This window comes from Salvelinus fontinalis, chromosome 15 (genome assembly GCF_029448725.1).
Source record: "Salvelinus fontinalis isolate EN_2023a chromosome 15, ASM2944872v1, whole genome shotgun sequence".
Classification (NCBI taxonomy): Eukaryota; Metazoa; Chordata; class Actinopteri; order Salmoniformes; family Salmonidae; genus Salvelinus; species Salvelinus fontinalis.
The window spans coordinates 23,802,824-23,817,708 of record NC_074679.1 but is presented as its reverse complement, the minus strand read 5'-3'; the positions used below and the strand labels follow the sequence as shown (position 1 = coordinate 23,817,708).

The window sequence follows — 14,885 nt, the reverse complement described above, 5'->3', positions numbered from 1 at the left end:
AAATGTGGTCGAAGGCTCCATATGGAGGGTGTGACGCCATTGCGGAGCCTCTGGAGGCATGCAGAGGCCAAACTGATCGCTGTCCCGAGCTATGCACCTCCCAAATTTTGTAACAATGCGGAGGGCTCTGTATAGCTCTGCATTGACATGATTGGTTGATGGTAGGTAGGAGCGGGAGGTCCTGTATAAACACAAAGTCATCTCCTTCACAACAGCTCTGCTCAACAACATAATGGCTAGGACCTGTATTATGTCCATTGTCCTTATAGTAATTTATTAAATGACAAGACCAAAAACTATAATATTAAGAATGCAAAGAGCATAACATTTTTATTAAATGGTAAGCAGATACTTTCTGCAATGAAGGAATTATGTCAAGTTTCTCATTTGTTCAACACAAATTAGATCAAAAGCTTTGATTATTTTTTAGTGGTCCTATCCTTTTCAATGCCACAAATGCTTTCCCAACAGGATTGTAAACTTCACCCCAGCCTGTAAATGTCTGAGTTGATCAACAAAGTGTCTGTGTCTGTGTCTATTCCCCAGACAGCCTGGAGGTGATGGTCACAGCTCACAGCAGGTCATATTATCCTGCTACTGCTCACACAGCTAGGATGGAAAATGTAACAAACTTTGCATATTGTATAGATTAGATTTGTAATTTGTCATGGGTAAATGTGTGTTTTTGGCAACCCATTTCTAGGATTTATGTACCAGAGTATGTTAGGTCTAATACATCTTATTCATGTGTTTCTGTTAAATGAGATGTAAGTGCATCTGGTAACCCATTTATCAATTTGTGTCTTGATTAAGCCCTTTACAGGATGTCTGTGTAATATCTATTCCAGTCACAAGTAACAGATTTTACAGTAACTGCTTCTGTCGTGGTAAAACCATATAACCAAGGCGGATATGATTTTCCATGTGTGATCTTCAAAGTAAAAGCGACACCTATATCTTATTTTCTTGGGGCGTCTGCCTCTGTAACGTCATTTATCAGGCTAAATACGGAGCATGGAACACGGCAGCCAATCAGCTTCCAACATGAGGGGTCCCATGGCTGCTAAGCAATTGCTGCTGTACTCTATGTAATTCTATCAGATGAGAGAGCTGCAGGGGTTCGGAAGAAAGGCAATAAGAAATCATCATAAAACGCAGAGGGGACCAATGATCCAGTGGCACCATTTCCCAGTCCATTAAACAGTGAAAGGGACAACGCTACTAAGCACTCAAGGGGAGAAGAGTGGTGTGAGGGCTGGGCAAAGGAGAGTCCCATCTGTTAGTTATCATGTCTGTAATGACACTAGCAGTCTACAGTCACCCATTGCGCTTAATTATCGAAGACAGACACACTCATAACTTAATATGCGCCTGCCTGGGGGTGATGCGGGGAGTTGTTTTAAGCAGACTAACCGGCCAAATCAACGACTAAAATGACCCAATATTTATCCATGTCCAATATTTTTAATTGCTAGTAGAATATAACATTACGTCATAAAAGTGTTGCCTGACAAAATGCCGTCCTGAATGGCCTGAGACAAAGGCATTGTGACAACCTCAAACTGGTCAAAAAGGATCTGAATAATATTTAGTCCAACTGTTGAAATATCGCAGACAGGGACCAGCAACCCCACAGATACATCACACTTTCCTAATTTCGGAGAGGACAATGCGTCGAAACGATACCGCTCCCACCACACGCAAGGTGCAGGGAGGGATCTTCTTAGTAAGTGAATACATTTTTTTATCTAGAAAGTCATCCAACACTTTAGGTGATTGTAGTAGGCTAACCACGTTCCCATCCACAGTTTTTATGTGAGTAAAGTCAACCGAGGTAAAGACCGTTTCAAGTTGGAAGTTCGCGCTTTCAAACCACTTGAGCCATAGACTCCAAATAAGTGTCATGATGTTGGAAAAATCCCGCACAACATTGCACAGCACTTATTTTCACGATTTGGAGATTAATTTGCTTTCCAAAGCTAATAAACGTGGAAATGTGAGCAGCATTTTGTATTCCTAGTTTAATTAGTTATGGAGCATAAAACAAAGTACAAACTTTTTTTTGCATTTGAATGTCAATAGCTCCTTGGTCATGTGACCTACTTGACTCAAACAAGGTTCAGAATGTCCAATGACTACCCTTCTATATTGCACACCCTTTGGTTTGTCCATTTTTATCTCACACGTTTTTACATTCATTTTTCAAACGTCTAATTTCAATAGCTCATTGGCCATGTGACCTACTGACTTCAAACAAGGTTCAGAATGTCCACTCAGTGGGCCTACACGTTGCACACCCTTTAGTTTGTCCATTTTCATCTCACACGTTATTACATGCATTTTACAAATTTTCACATTTCAATAGCTCCTTGGTCATGTGACCTACTTGACTCAAACAAGGTTCAGAATGTCCAATGACTACCCTTCTATATTGCACACCCTTTGGTTTGTCCATTTTCATCTCACACATTTTACATTAATTTTTCAAACTTAAAAATGTAACTAGCTCCTTGGTCATGTGACCTACTGACTTTAAACAAGGTTCAGAATGTCCACTCAGTGGGCCTACACATTGCACATCCTTTAGTTTGTCCATTTTCATTTCACTTGATTTTACATGAATTTTTCAGAATTTTAAACTTCAATAGCTCCTTGGTCATGTGACATACTGGACTCAAACAAACGTCAGAATGTCCACAGACTAGCCTTATATATTGCACACTCTTGTTTGTGTGCTGTAAAATCACGCAGTGTAATGTACATTTTTCATAGTTTTAAATTTCAATAGCTCCTTGGTCATGTCAATTACACACCTAAGAAGCGTGCAGTGGATATACACCCATATTGCATAACCTCTAGTCATTTATCTTCTATATTGTTGTACATTAATATTAGTTTGACAATTAGGGGGTTCAGTCCAGTGTTGTGTTAACCCTTTTATTTAATATTTATCTATAATAATTGGTAGTTCTAAGTACTTATTTTCCCTGTTTTCTATTTTTCCACAGTATTTAACAGCGGTACACAATAGGAGAGAGACAGATAATATTTCCTTTCATCGTTAATATCAACCATAAAGGAAAAGGGCAAAGTACTAGAGTCATGTTATTAATTGTCCAAAGCAGGGATGGAGAGTGAGCTAGTGAGGTAAGCTGCAGTGGGTTTGCCGGTCAATACATATTCTGAACATGTAACCACAGTAATTGTGGACAGAAAATCCAATAAAATTTTTATTTTGACAAATTAAATAGAAATTGTAGACCTTTAATCTTTTCCAACATGTCAACAGACACTTTACTTCAAATAAGTACAAAACATTTGTGTTCGTTTTCTCTCTTTATCCCTGGTTTATATACATTTCAGAGCCTATTCAGTGTGGATAATGTATAGTTTGGATAGGGTATAGCATACATTTTCAACAACAAAGACAGCACTTCCAGTTTGTGTTCATTACTCTTTTGTCTTCATTCCTAGGCACAGCACATGGAACCACCGTTGGCATGCAAAACATTCAATCTAAAACAAAACAAAGCATAACACGTTGTAAATAATATCAAATATCAATGCAGTATGATGAAATAGCCATCCATTGTGTTATATCATAAATTGTCTTACATGCTGTCACTTTTGTAAAAAAATTCTAAACATGTTAAATAAAGTTACTAACCCAGTCAGTCTTTGGGCCACATCCAGGTTCTTTATCAGTGGCACACATGAAGCAGTTGTTGGCTTTGTTGAACTCTGAAATCATAGGCATGAACTGAACATATGGCTGTCCCTCACAACTACATGAAAATAAAGAATTGACATTTACTTTGAATTAAAAGTCATTACATACCAGACATTTTTTGTATATCCTCAGCCATTTCTTTTCGCAGTTGCTCCATGTGTTTTTGTGAAGGTTCTATATCAATTTGGGAGGGGATGTTGGGGAAGTTCTGTGCAACTTCCTTGGCCATCTACACCAAAAAATAAAATAGAGTTTTTGACCTAATTGTCATATAACTGCTAACCATTCATTATTGAAATACAACTATCAAACCTGCATTACAAAGACCGTGCAGCTGAAAGTGTCCTGCTGTATGGTGTGAGTTATTTCCCATCCTTTCCACTTTATGTACACCCAGTCGTCTTTTCCATGGCAGGATCTTCTCATTTTGAAGTATTCTCTTTTTTATGTAAACATAGAATTCTGATTAGATATAGGCAAATGAATACACGGGCCAAAACTGTATGCTGATTTCCTTATGACTATAATCTAATAGAGGTAATTTCCTGCATGTCCCATTCTACACACAGCCTAAATTATAGGCACTGAACCATTTACAGGACAATAATAAAAGTAGCAGATAGGATCCAACCCTATCACAGAGTGAATAAATGTAAAGCATTTGTAGACTAAGAAAAAAATATTAAGTGACAGTTTCATCAGTACGTGCTTAAAGAAAGTCATATCACAAAGATCACAGATGACAGTGCCCATCAAGTCTATGACAATAGAGAATGAATTGTAAGCACCAAAGTGTGTTAAAGTGTGTTTGTCAAAATAATATCCGAAAATGTCAGTTGTTGAACATAATACTTCTATTTGCAATAGCAATTTATGATATATGCAGTTGATGCAGGCATTTTTCAGCTATGATTTTACCACTCAGAATCCAGAATGGATATGACAATGGATATGGATATGACAATGACAGAATGTAATACACCATTACAACAATCTACTTTTTGATCTTCTTAACTTATCTGGTAAACTGCTACTGTGTGTCAAGAAAAGAGTCCCAATTAGGGGTTAGTGTACTCCAGTAAGAAAGGGCTGGTTTAGATTAAAAACTGTTGCCCTGTGTCCCCGTTCATAGGGGCATGAGAGACTAGTCAGTGGTAGGATTGAGTTGGCACTTTATTGGCCCAAACACCCATAGACCCACAAGGTTGAGGTTACTCATGGACAGTAATTAGTAAAAACATTTTTTTCCATTGACGCATTGTGTCTTCTAACTGTCCAAGAATAGGATCCAAAGTGTTAGGAAATATTTGTTCCCATAAATACAAAGGAGGATGTCTCTCCTCATACCTCTGGCGCTTTAGTCAGACTGCCAGACTGTAAAAACTTTATCATGTGGCCAGCAACGGAGTTCCTATTGACTAAGCACCACAGAGCCAATCAGGAGAGACTACATACAGGTCAAGGGTGCCAATTGAAAGTCAAGGGGTCTGTCTGTGCCTTTTGGATTACTCTCTCTTTACAGAGAACCCCTGTGGTTCAAGTCAAGAGCTACCCTTCCCCTTTCAGTCTGCTCTGCACATGTCTGAAAGTGACAGAGTGTCACGAATCCTGCCGAAGGTGGTTCCTCTTCCTGTTCGGGCGGCGCTCGGCGGTTGTCGTCACCGGTCTACTAGCTGTCACCGATCCCCTTTTCTGTTTCAGTTAGTTTTGTCTGATTTGTTACACCTGTTCCTTGTATTGGGTTTTGATTTGGGCTATTTAAACCAGGTATGCCCGCCTGCTTTTGTGCGGGCTTGTTTTTCTGTTCATGTGGTGTGTTTCTCGTGTACTATTTTCTCCGGACTGTTTGGTCCTGTTTTTGGACTGTTTGAAAGTGATGCGCCTTAGTGTTTGGCGTTACCGTTACTTGTTGTTCGGGATTAAAAGATCACGATTGAACTACCTCTGATCTCTGCGCCTGATTCCTCCACCCACTACTCCTCGAAGACGTGACAGAAGCCCGCACCATAACCTATGGAGTCAGCAGGAGCAGCGACCACCCCTCTTCTATCAATGGAGGAGCGCGTCCTCCATCATACGGCCATCCTCCATCGGATCGGTTCGGCGATGGACCAAATGATGGAGAGAATGGAGCGATGGGAGAGGAGTGGTCTCCCGACTTCACCTTTAGCGACGACGCAACCCACTCCTCCTCCGGCGATGTCCGGTCCCAGCGCGTTACGTCTCTCGCCCCCGAGGGAGTACGATGGAGCGCCGGCTGGGTGCCAGGTTTTTTTTCTCCAGCTCGAGCTATACCTGGCTACCGTTCGTCCGACTCCCTCGGGTGAAGAGAGTGTGAGCCTCCTCGTCTCCTGCCCAACACAGTCTGGAACGGCCCAGACTTGGCTCGGGACCACTACCCGGAGTTCACCCGCCGTTTTCGGGCCGTGTTCGACCACCCTCCAGAGGGCAGAGCGGCGGGTGAACGACTGTTTCACCTCAGACAGGAGACGAGGAGCGCGCATGACTTCGTGTTGGAGTTCTGGACCTTGGCCGCTGGTGCGGGGTGGAACGACAGGGCCCTGATGGACCACTTCCGGTGCAGCCTCCGGGAGGACGTCCGCAGGGAGCTAGCCTGTCGGGACACCACACTCTCCCTCGACGAACTCATAGACTTGTCGATCCGGCTGGACAACCTGCTAGCTGCCCGCGGGCGTTCAGAAGGGGTCCTGTTAGTTCCACCTCCCAGCCCTCCTGCTCCAACTCCGATGGAGTTGGGGGGGCTGCATCGAGGGGGACCGGAGGAGGAGGCTCCTCCTGCACCTGCTGTGGTCAGAGAGGACACACTTCCGACCGGTGCTGGAGGAGCTCGTCTGGGAGTCGAGATGGCTTTAGATGGAAGTTTTTGTTATTGTATAAGGATATACTTTCCCATGCATTAAATTAATTTGAAACAGGAAATGACTCCACCAAGGCAACATACATAAGGTTCAAAATGTATATTATTACATTTTCAAAGCACCACATCAAAATAAATAAAAATAATGAACCCCAATGAGTCAGGCACAACCCATGTGCAAACGATTTCAAGCTTGCTTAACCCCGTTGGCGCGCGTTGGAGCTGAAATAAAATGACAACACACATAACGTCCCGAAGCACCCCACCGTTGTGGTTACTCACTACTCGTAGATATTCCCTCAGTGTAGTATGGCAGTTCCTTGCAGATTTCATCACAAGATCCACAGCAAGCACAGCTATCAATGCAGACAGTACTCTTTAGCAGTAACCGATATCCCATGGGAACATGAACTCGTTAATCTTTCCCAAGCAATTCTCTCTCGGTTTCACACGATGCTAGGCTAACCTCAAGGCTGTCAAATACTTCCACGATGAGACGGTAGCTTCAGTCTTTACTAAGTCTTTCTTAACACAATTATAACAACTCTCTTATAAAATAAAATCGGTATTTCCCATCAACTCGGTAGGTATGGGTTTTGTTCTATTTTTATCATCTTCTGTTTAATTTTTCTTCACCAACGGTCATAATGTAATGTCCATCCTTTTCTCAAGGTCTCTCCGCCTCTCTTTTTTTCCCAGGCCTCCCATTAACCAGGTCACCAACCTATTCACTTATACATTAAAGAAATATTTCGTCAAAAGAAATGCATTAACCACATTACAATTCGGGAGCAATTCAATCCCCTTTTAAATCTAATGCCAATTAATTATAACAAATAAACTCAGTGCTTGGTTCTAACAAGAATAAACTCAATACTTGGTTCTAACAAGGGTATTACATATATACAAAAAAGCATATAAAACACTTCCTCCCAATGAAGTTTATATGTGAGAATTGCCAGAACAATCTGAGATACCAAAAATATTTTTGAGCTTTCCTGGCGTTGAATCGCCCTTCCTACTTGTGTGTATTTCTGTGTGCTAATGTGTGTGTTGTATTGTGTGTTCAGGTATTAAGCATTGTGTTCCCTCATCCAACAGCCAAAGCCTCAGAATGCCATCACCATTGCGGTGTCATCGCGTGTCCTCTTCAACATGGATAAGGAGCAGCAGATCTACGAACAGAAAGGCATGGAGGACTACCTCAAGTACCAGATAGAGCATGAGATGGAGCCCTTCGCCCCTGGCCCTGCTTTTCCTTTCGTTAAGGTCAGGGGGAAAAAAGACACACAGACAGACAGAAATACACCCAGAGCTTTGACATTGCCGACCATGTTCGTCAATGTGAATGATGTATAGTGTATGTTGAGAGCTTCTGTTTGACATGACCTCAGGCTCTGGAGGCAGTGAATACTCGGCTGAGGGAGCTGTACCCTGAGAGTGAGGAGCTCTTTGACGTTGTGCTCATGACCAACAGCCACGCACACGCCGGTCTCCGACTCATAAACACCATCAACCACCACCGTGAGTGCCTAATCACACACACAGACACACACGTGCATAAACACGTGCACACATGTGTACAACCTGGCCATTGTGCTGTGAATGAGTACATCTTTCATTCAAATTCAGTGTGATGCCCTGATAGTAGGTTGGGCTTAAGGGTACCAAGAGATGAGGGCTGTTCTGATGCCCTGATGATGAAGTTTCAGTTTATTTATTCTTGCTCACAGATAAAACTGAGGAAGTGCAGAATTTACATTACTAATAATTAGTGATGCACTGGTATGACATTTTTGGCCGATACCGATATTTTCCTTGCCAAAAAACCCCCGATACCGATAACTGATATAAAACATTATTTTTTAAGCATTCTAGTACAGTTAAATAGTTCAAACACACACACACACACACACTGACCAAAAAGTTCCCATTACCAGTAAAACATAATCAAAACGTATTTATTTCACTTGCTGTGATGTTTCGTTGTTAATTTGTCCAGTCTCAATCAGGATTTCATCATACATGTCAAGCAGTGAAGTTTCAGCTCTGTCTGTCCGTGGCCTCACTTCCTCAGTGCGCAGACATCTGTTTTGCACATCGGCGTGAAACTAGACATCGGGCCGATGCCGATGTTGGCATTTTTAGCTAATATCAGCCGATTCCGATATGCTTACCGACTATATCATGCATCCCTACTAATAATTGCAAAACACTCATTTAAAATACATAATACGTGACATAAATAGAATACAGAACACTTGAAACATCACAGGACATTTTTCATGATGGAAATTGAAATGTTAAAATGTGATTGTAAAAAGACAATTTTTGGGGGGGAAACATTTAAGAACTAGAGTTATTATACAGTCTGATAGCATTGGGTAGAGTGGTGTTTCACAGGCAGTTTGTGCAGGCAGTTATACATTACAGTTATACAGGACAGTCATACAGGACAGTTATACAGGACAGTTGTACAGGACAGTTATACAGGACAGTTGTACAGGACAGTTGTACAGGACAGTTATACAGGGCAGTTGTACAGGACAGTCATACAGGACAGTTATACAGGACAGTTGTACAGGACAGTTATACAGGACAGTTGTACAGGACAGTCATACAGGACAGTTATACAGGACAGTTGTACAGGACAGTTATACAGGACAGTTGTACAGGACAGTTGTACAGGACAGTTATACAGGGCAGTTGTACAGGACAGTCATACAGGACAGTTATACAGGACAGTTGTACAGGACAGTTATACAGGACAGGTATACAGGACAGTTATACAGGACAGTTATACAGGACAGTTCGTGGCTGTTTCTCAGGAGCCTGTTTGTGTTTCTCAGGACCCTGTTTGTGCAGTTACCTATTTTTGGAGGGAGCAGGTTGTTCAATGCATGGTCAAGAGTGTGCACTGTCTTTCACCAGATGCACTGCGGGCTGCTCTCGCCTGCTCTGCAGTGAGGGGAGCTGTGGTTGGACTGCTCCACCTCTGGAGGTGATCCCCAAGGCCCTCCTCTGCACCCTGTCTAGTTGGGCCTGCTGCTTTTTACTGCATCCAACTAACAGCACTCCACCGTATTCCAGACAAGGCCTAAACAGTGTAGGGTATACTGTGACCAGATCTTCAGTGGGTAGGCCATTTCTGGCAAGAACAGTCAAAGTGCAGGGGTTTTGAGGCGTTCCTCACTGACTGCTCCACATGTGCGTCACTGAGATTAGAGTCTAGATGAAAACCAAGATACTTGGTTGTTGTTACCACTGGTACTTTCTGTCCTACTATGATTAGTTGTGCAGGTTGTGGATGGTCTCTAGAAAAACATATCCACATTTCCACAGACATTTTCCCATTCAGGAGCATGTTGTTGGATGTGGTCCACTCTTCCAGCTGCTTTGCCTTCAAGCCCATGGAAGTGTCCTCTTGGATGCTGGTTAATGGTATGGCTCAGGGCCGCCCTACATTGTCTGCATAGTGTCCAGAGTGTCACTGAAGACAACTTTTTTTGATGGACATCTGAAGGAGAAACAGATATGGTGAAACCATGCCCCCTTGTGGCACACCAGAGGTGACCTCTGACTAAGGGCTAAATGTGCCATTTGCCTTCACCCTCTGCCTTCTGGTGGTGTAGCTGTGGAGCCAGGCTAGTAACCTTGGATACAGTTCAATGTCAGACAGATGTTGCAGGAGCTTTGCGTGATCTACTCGATCAAAGGCTTTGGACATATCAGCTATTAACACCCTCACCATTGTTGGTTTTCTGGAATCTGTAGCTGCCAGCCAGGAGTGTGTGGCTTTCACAAGGGCGGTAGTAGTGCTGGACTTTAGGAGATAGGCATACTGATTTGTGCATTTTTTTATGATGAAGCTCTTCTGGATTTTTCCAAGGCATGAAGTTAGAGAGATCAGCCTCCAGTCACTCTTTGTACATGGGTTTGACACTTTAGGTATGGGACACACATTGTTAGTCTTCCAGGCAGCAGGAACAGTCCCCTGCCAGTAGGTGGTGTTAATTATGTGTGTGATAACAGGGGCTAGATCTTCTGCATGCTCTTTTAGTAGCCAGGCTGGAATGCCATCAGGCCCACCCGCTTTACGTGGGCTGAGTCTGGTCAGACCTTGCTTTATCTAGCCAATGCTGCACAGCTCAACCTGCCTTGTAGGTATGCGCAGGGGGAAGATGGCAAGACGTGTGGTGCTTGTCCACGCCTCAGCAAATAAGTCATTTAAAACATCAGCCGCATCGTTGTCTTCAGTTCCCTCAACCTGTATTCTCACTCCTGATGTTTTCTTTCATCCTAGTCCTTTGTTAATGAAGTCCCACCATTCCTTCCATTCCTCTTCTTTAGGTCCTGGATTTCAGTTTTGTAGTAGTTTTTCTTTGCTTCCTTGATAAGCATTTGCACAGTGTTTCTGTATTTTCTCCATTTCAATGTTTTCCCCCAATCTGTTGAACATCTGTTTTACTGATGGCAGCCTTTATTTGTTAATTCATCCAGGGCTTGTCCAGTGTTGTTGTTTTCTTATTGGCATGCATACATCAATTTTGGGGCGGCAGGGTATCCTAGTGGTTAGAGCGTTGGATTCGTAACCGAAAGGTTGCAAGTTCAAATCCCCGAGCTGACAAGGTACAAATCTGTCGCTCTGCCCCTGAACAGGCAGTTAACCCACTAGGCTGTCATTGAAAATAAGAATTTGTTCTTAACTGACTTGCCTAGTTAAATAAAAAAACATAACATTGACTCTATGCCCTTCTCTCTTTCCTCTGCAGAGCTCTTCATTGAGCGTTTCTGTATGACGGGTGGGAACAGTCCCATTGGGTACCTGAAGGCTTACCACACTAACCTGTACCTGTCTGCTGACCCCATGAAGGTCCGAGAGGCCCTGGAGGAGGGTAAGTGCATAGTCTTGTTAGTTACACTCCTAGAAAAAAAGGTGCTGCTATCTAGAACCTACAAGGGTTCTTCAGCTGTTCCCATAGGATAACCCTTTGAAGAACCCTTTTTGGTTCCAGATAGAACCATTTTGGGTTCCACGTAGAGAGTTCTACATGAGTTCTACATGAAACCCAAAAGGGTTATATCTGGAACCAAAAAGGGTTCTCCTATGGGGACAGCCGAATAACCTTTTTCTCTAAGAATGTACTGTCCGTCTTATCGATGGACACTTTGATCTGTCTCGTAACACAGTTATCTAGTTGTTTAATACAGCAAAATAAACTTACCTTGATCAAGTGATACTGACTAATCTCCCTCTAATCTCCTGTCTGGACTAATCTCCTGTCTGTCTCTCTCACTCTCTCTCCCTTTATCTCTGTCTCTCTCTCTCCCTTTATCTCTGCCTCTCTATCTCTCTCTCAGGGATCGCAGCAGCCACCATGTTTAATCCACCAGAGAAGAGAACAGAAGTGTCAGAGACTCAGCTGCGGGTGGCCTTCGATGGGGACGCAGTACTCTTCTCTGACGAGTCAGAGCGCATCTTTAAGGCCCACGGACTGGACAAGTTCTTTGAGCATGAGAAGACACACGAAAACACGCTTCTTGATCATGTATGTCCACGTATCATTCCATAACACATTAAAACACAAATGGATATGCAGCAAAATCGAAATAGTTTGTAAATTGACAAAGCAATATCCCTCTGTACTTCATATGGATTAAGGAATCTAGTGCGGGCAGAAAAGGTTTGGTGTCTCTGTAGATTTACTGTAGATTTTAAGTGACACATGTTAAGTGTTTGGGCACATAGTGCAGCAACTCCCTCTCTCTCCTTTTCTCTTCCTCTCAGGGACCACTGAAAGGGTTCCTGGAGTCTCTGGGGAAGCTGCAAAAGAAGTTCTATGCCAAGGATCAGCGTCTGGACTGCCCCATCCGTACCTACCTGGTGACGGCACGCAGCGCAGCCAGCTCAGGCACCCGGGCCCTGAAGACACTGCGATCCTGGGGCCTGGAGACAGACGAGGCCCTCTTCCTTGCTGGGGCCCCTAAGGGGCCAATGCTGGAGAAGATCCGGCCTCACATATTCTTTGACGATCAGATGTTCCATGTGGAGGGAGCTACGCAGCTGGGGACCGTGGCAGCTCATGTGCCATATGGTGTGGCTCAGAAACTGCCCCAGCAGAAGCCTGCTAAGGAGAACACTAAAGACTTTAGCACTGCCACCAAGTAGTCTGGATTTCACTCTCTTCCCTAACCCAAGGGACAATAAAACAGCATTGTGTATTTGAACGAGACAGTCCTTTTCAGTGCCCTCAGTTTTCTGGGGAGAGAATCACATGACAATGGGAGAAGCATAGAGGGAGGGCATGCCATTTTCACTCGTGTCATGTGTCATCACAAGAGATAGTGCCAGTAGATGTAAAACAAAACGTCAAATATCGTATGCCCAAAAAGTGCTGTACATACATATCCAGATCTTGACCTACCAAGGTAAAATAACTGGAATTGTATCTAATTAACTCTGTCAGACCAGGAAAAATATAATTTTACAGCAATTCTTCAAATAGAATCTGCACACAATTGCAAGGAGGTCTATCGCCAGTCCTGCAATGATGTTGTAATAATGCTGTGAAATTGTGAAAATTATAATACCATTTTAGTGTTGGAAATGTTTGAAAAGACTGCCTGTACAAGCAAAATTCTTGTTTGAGAAATGTCTCTTTGCTAAGAAGCTATTTTTGTTTAATTTTAATTGAATACAATCACAGTAAGGTACTTAATTGTTACCCAGAAATGATTTAATATTTAGATGGAAACGGCTCCATTGGAACTTTACCATAGCATTAAAGTTACGAAAACCATCATTTACATCCAAAAATCAACCCAAATATAGACTATACAATAGTTATGGAGTTTACAAATCTGTGAATTGTAGCAACATCATGATGAAACTCCAGAACCCCAAAATGTATAAATGCATTATATTGTATTATACACATATTTGGCAATACAGTATTTATAACGTTGAGGGGAGGGGTGTTTATAAACCTACAGTAGACTGTACCTGTATCATTTCAGCATATCACATTTATCTTAGGTTGAAAACATGTTTACGGAATATGTATTGCATGTTATTGACGTCATTGTTTGTTCTATTCTTTTGTTTCTAATCTAGGAATATTTTATGAAGTACCTTTGGTGTACTTTTGCTTGCTTCTCATGCAAGTTACTGTATGTGCTGTGTTTACACAGGCAACCCAATTCTGATCTATTTTCCACTAATTGGTCTTTTGACCAAGATATTAGATATTTTTCAGAGCTGATCTGATTGTTCAAAAGACCAATTAGTGAAAAAAAGATCAGAACTGGGCAGCCTGTGTAAACGGTTAGTGCAAACCTAGCTCCTTTGGATGTTCCTAGCCTAAACCCTAAACTTAACCATTCTAAATATACATTTAAATGGTGTAGGGACATCCCAAGAATCCTGGATACCCTGTCTAAACGCAGCCTATGCAATGTTAACCTAAAGTGCAAAAATGGACAACCTCCTCTCGCTTTATAAACATGGGCGCTGAGCCATTCCGTAAAAACATGGCTTCTGTGAGGAGATGGCATATTGTGTAAATTATATGGCTTTTATATTTGTTTATTGACATTTATTATACTGGTGGTTTGTACGATTGTGGCTATCAGTACAGCTTCATCTAGTCACATCAAGAATATCTACAGTCTGTAGCCATGAACTACTACTGGTAGGGCTGCTTTTAAGACATGGTTCGATCCCTCTTTCGGGCACTACTTGTTGAGTAAATAAAACACTAAACAATCATAATACAGTAACTATTGGTCACTCTATACGCTCCGGGCCTCTTCTGATGGCATTGAGGAGTACACCACACAAGTAACTGGCTTCATCAATAAGTGCATCGAGGACGTCATCTCCACAGTGCTCGTATGTACATACCCCAACCAGAAGCCATGAATTACAGGCAACATTCGCACTGAGCTAAAGGGTAGAGCGGCCGATTTCAAGGAGCGGGACTCTAACCCAGTAGCTTATAAGAAATCCTGCTATGCCCTCTGCCCTCTGACGAACCATCAAACAGGCAAAGTGTCAATAAAGGACTAAGACCGGCTCCGACGCTCATCGGATGTGGCAGGGCTTGCAAACTATTACAGCCTACAAAGGGAAGCACAGCCGAGAGCTGCCCAGTGACACGAGCCAACCAGACAAGCTTCCCAGTGACACGAGCCTACCAGACAAGCTTCCCAGTGACACGAGCCTACCAGACAAGCTTCCCAGTGACACGAGCCTACCAGACGAGCTAAATAACTTCT

General features: G+C 42.7%; 1 protein-coding gene and 1 long non-coding RNA gene across 2 annotated transcripts; one reads left to right on the top strand and one right to left on the bottom strand.

Moving 5' to 3' along the window:
* Window positions 1–3,243: 3,243 nt before the first annotated feature.
* On the bottom strand, window positions 3,244–7,317 carry LOC129811582 (uncharacterized). The gene is made up of 2 exons (XR_008752906.1): window positions 3,668–7,317; window positions 3,244–3,516 (listed from the first exon to the last, which is right to left on the bottom strand). It is a non-coding gene; the product is annotated as an uncharacterized LOC129811582 (long non-coding RNA).
* A 226-nt stretch (window positions 7,318–7,543) lies between these two features.
* On the top strand, window positions 7,544–14,379 carry LOC129812092 (cytosolic 5'-nucleotidase 1A-like). Its single transcript, XM_055864041.1, has 6 exons — window positions 7,544–7,556; window positions 7,687–7,877; window positions 8,003–8,132; window positions 11,381–11,503; window positions 11,970–12,157; window positions 12,397–14,379. Exons 1-6 carry the CDS (start codon window positions 7,544–7,546, stop codon window positions 12,775–12,777), a joined length of 1,026 nt encoding a protein of 341 aa, XP_055720016.1. The 3' UTR covers window positions 12,778–14,379.
* The last annotated feature ends 506 nt before the right edge of the window (window positions 14,380–14,885 follow it).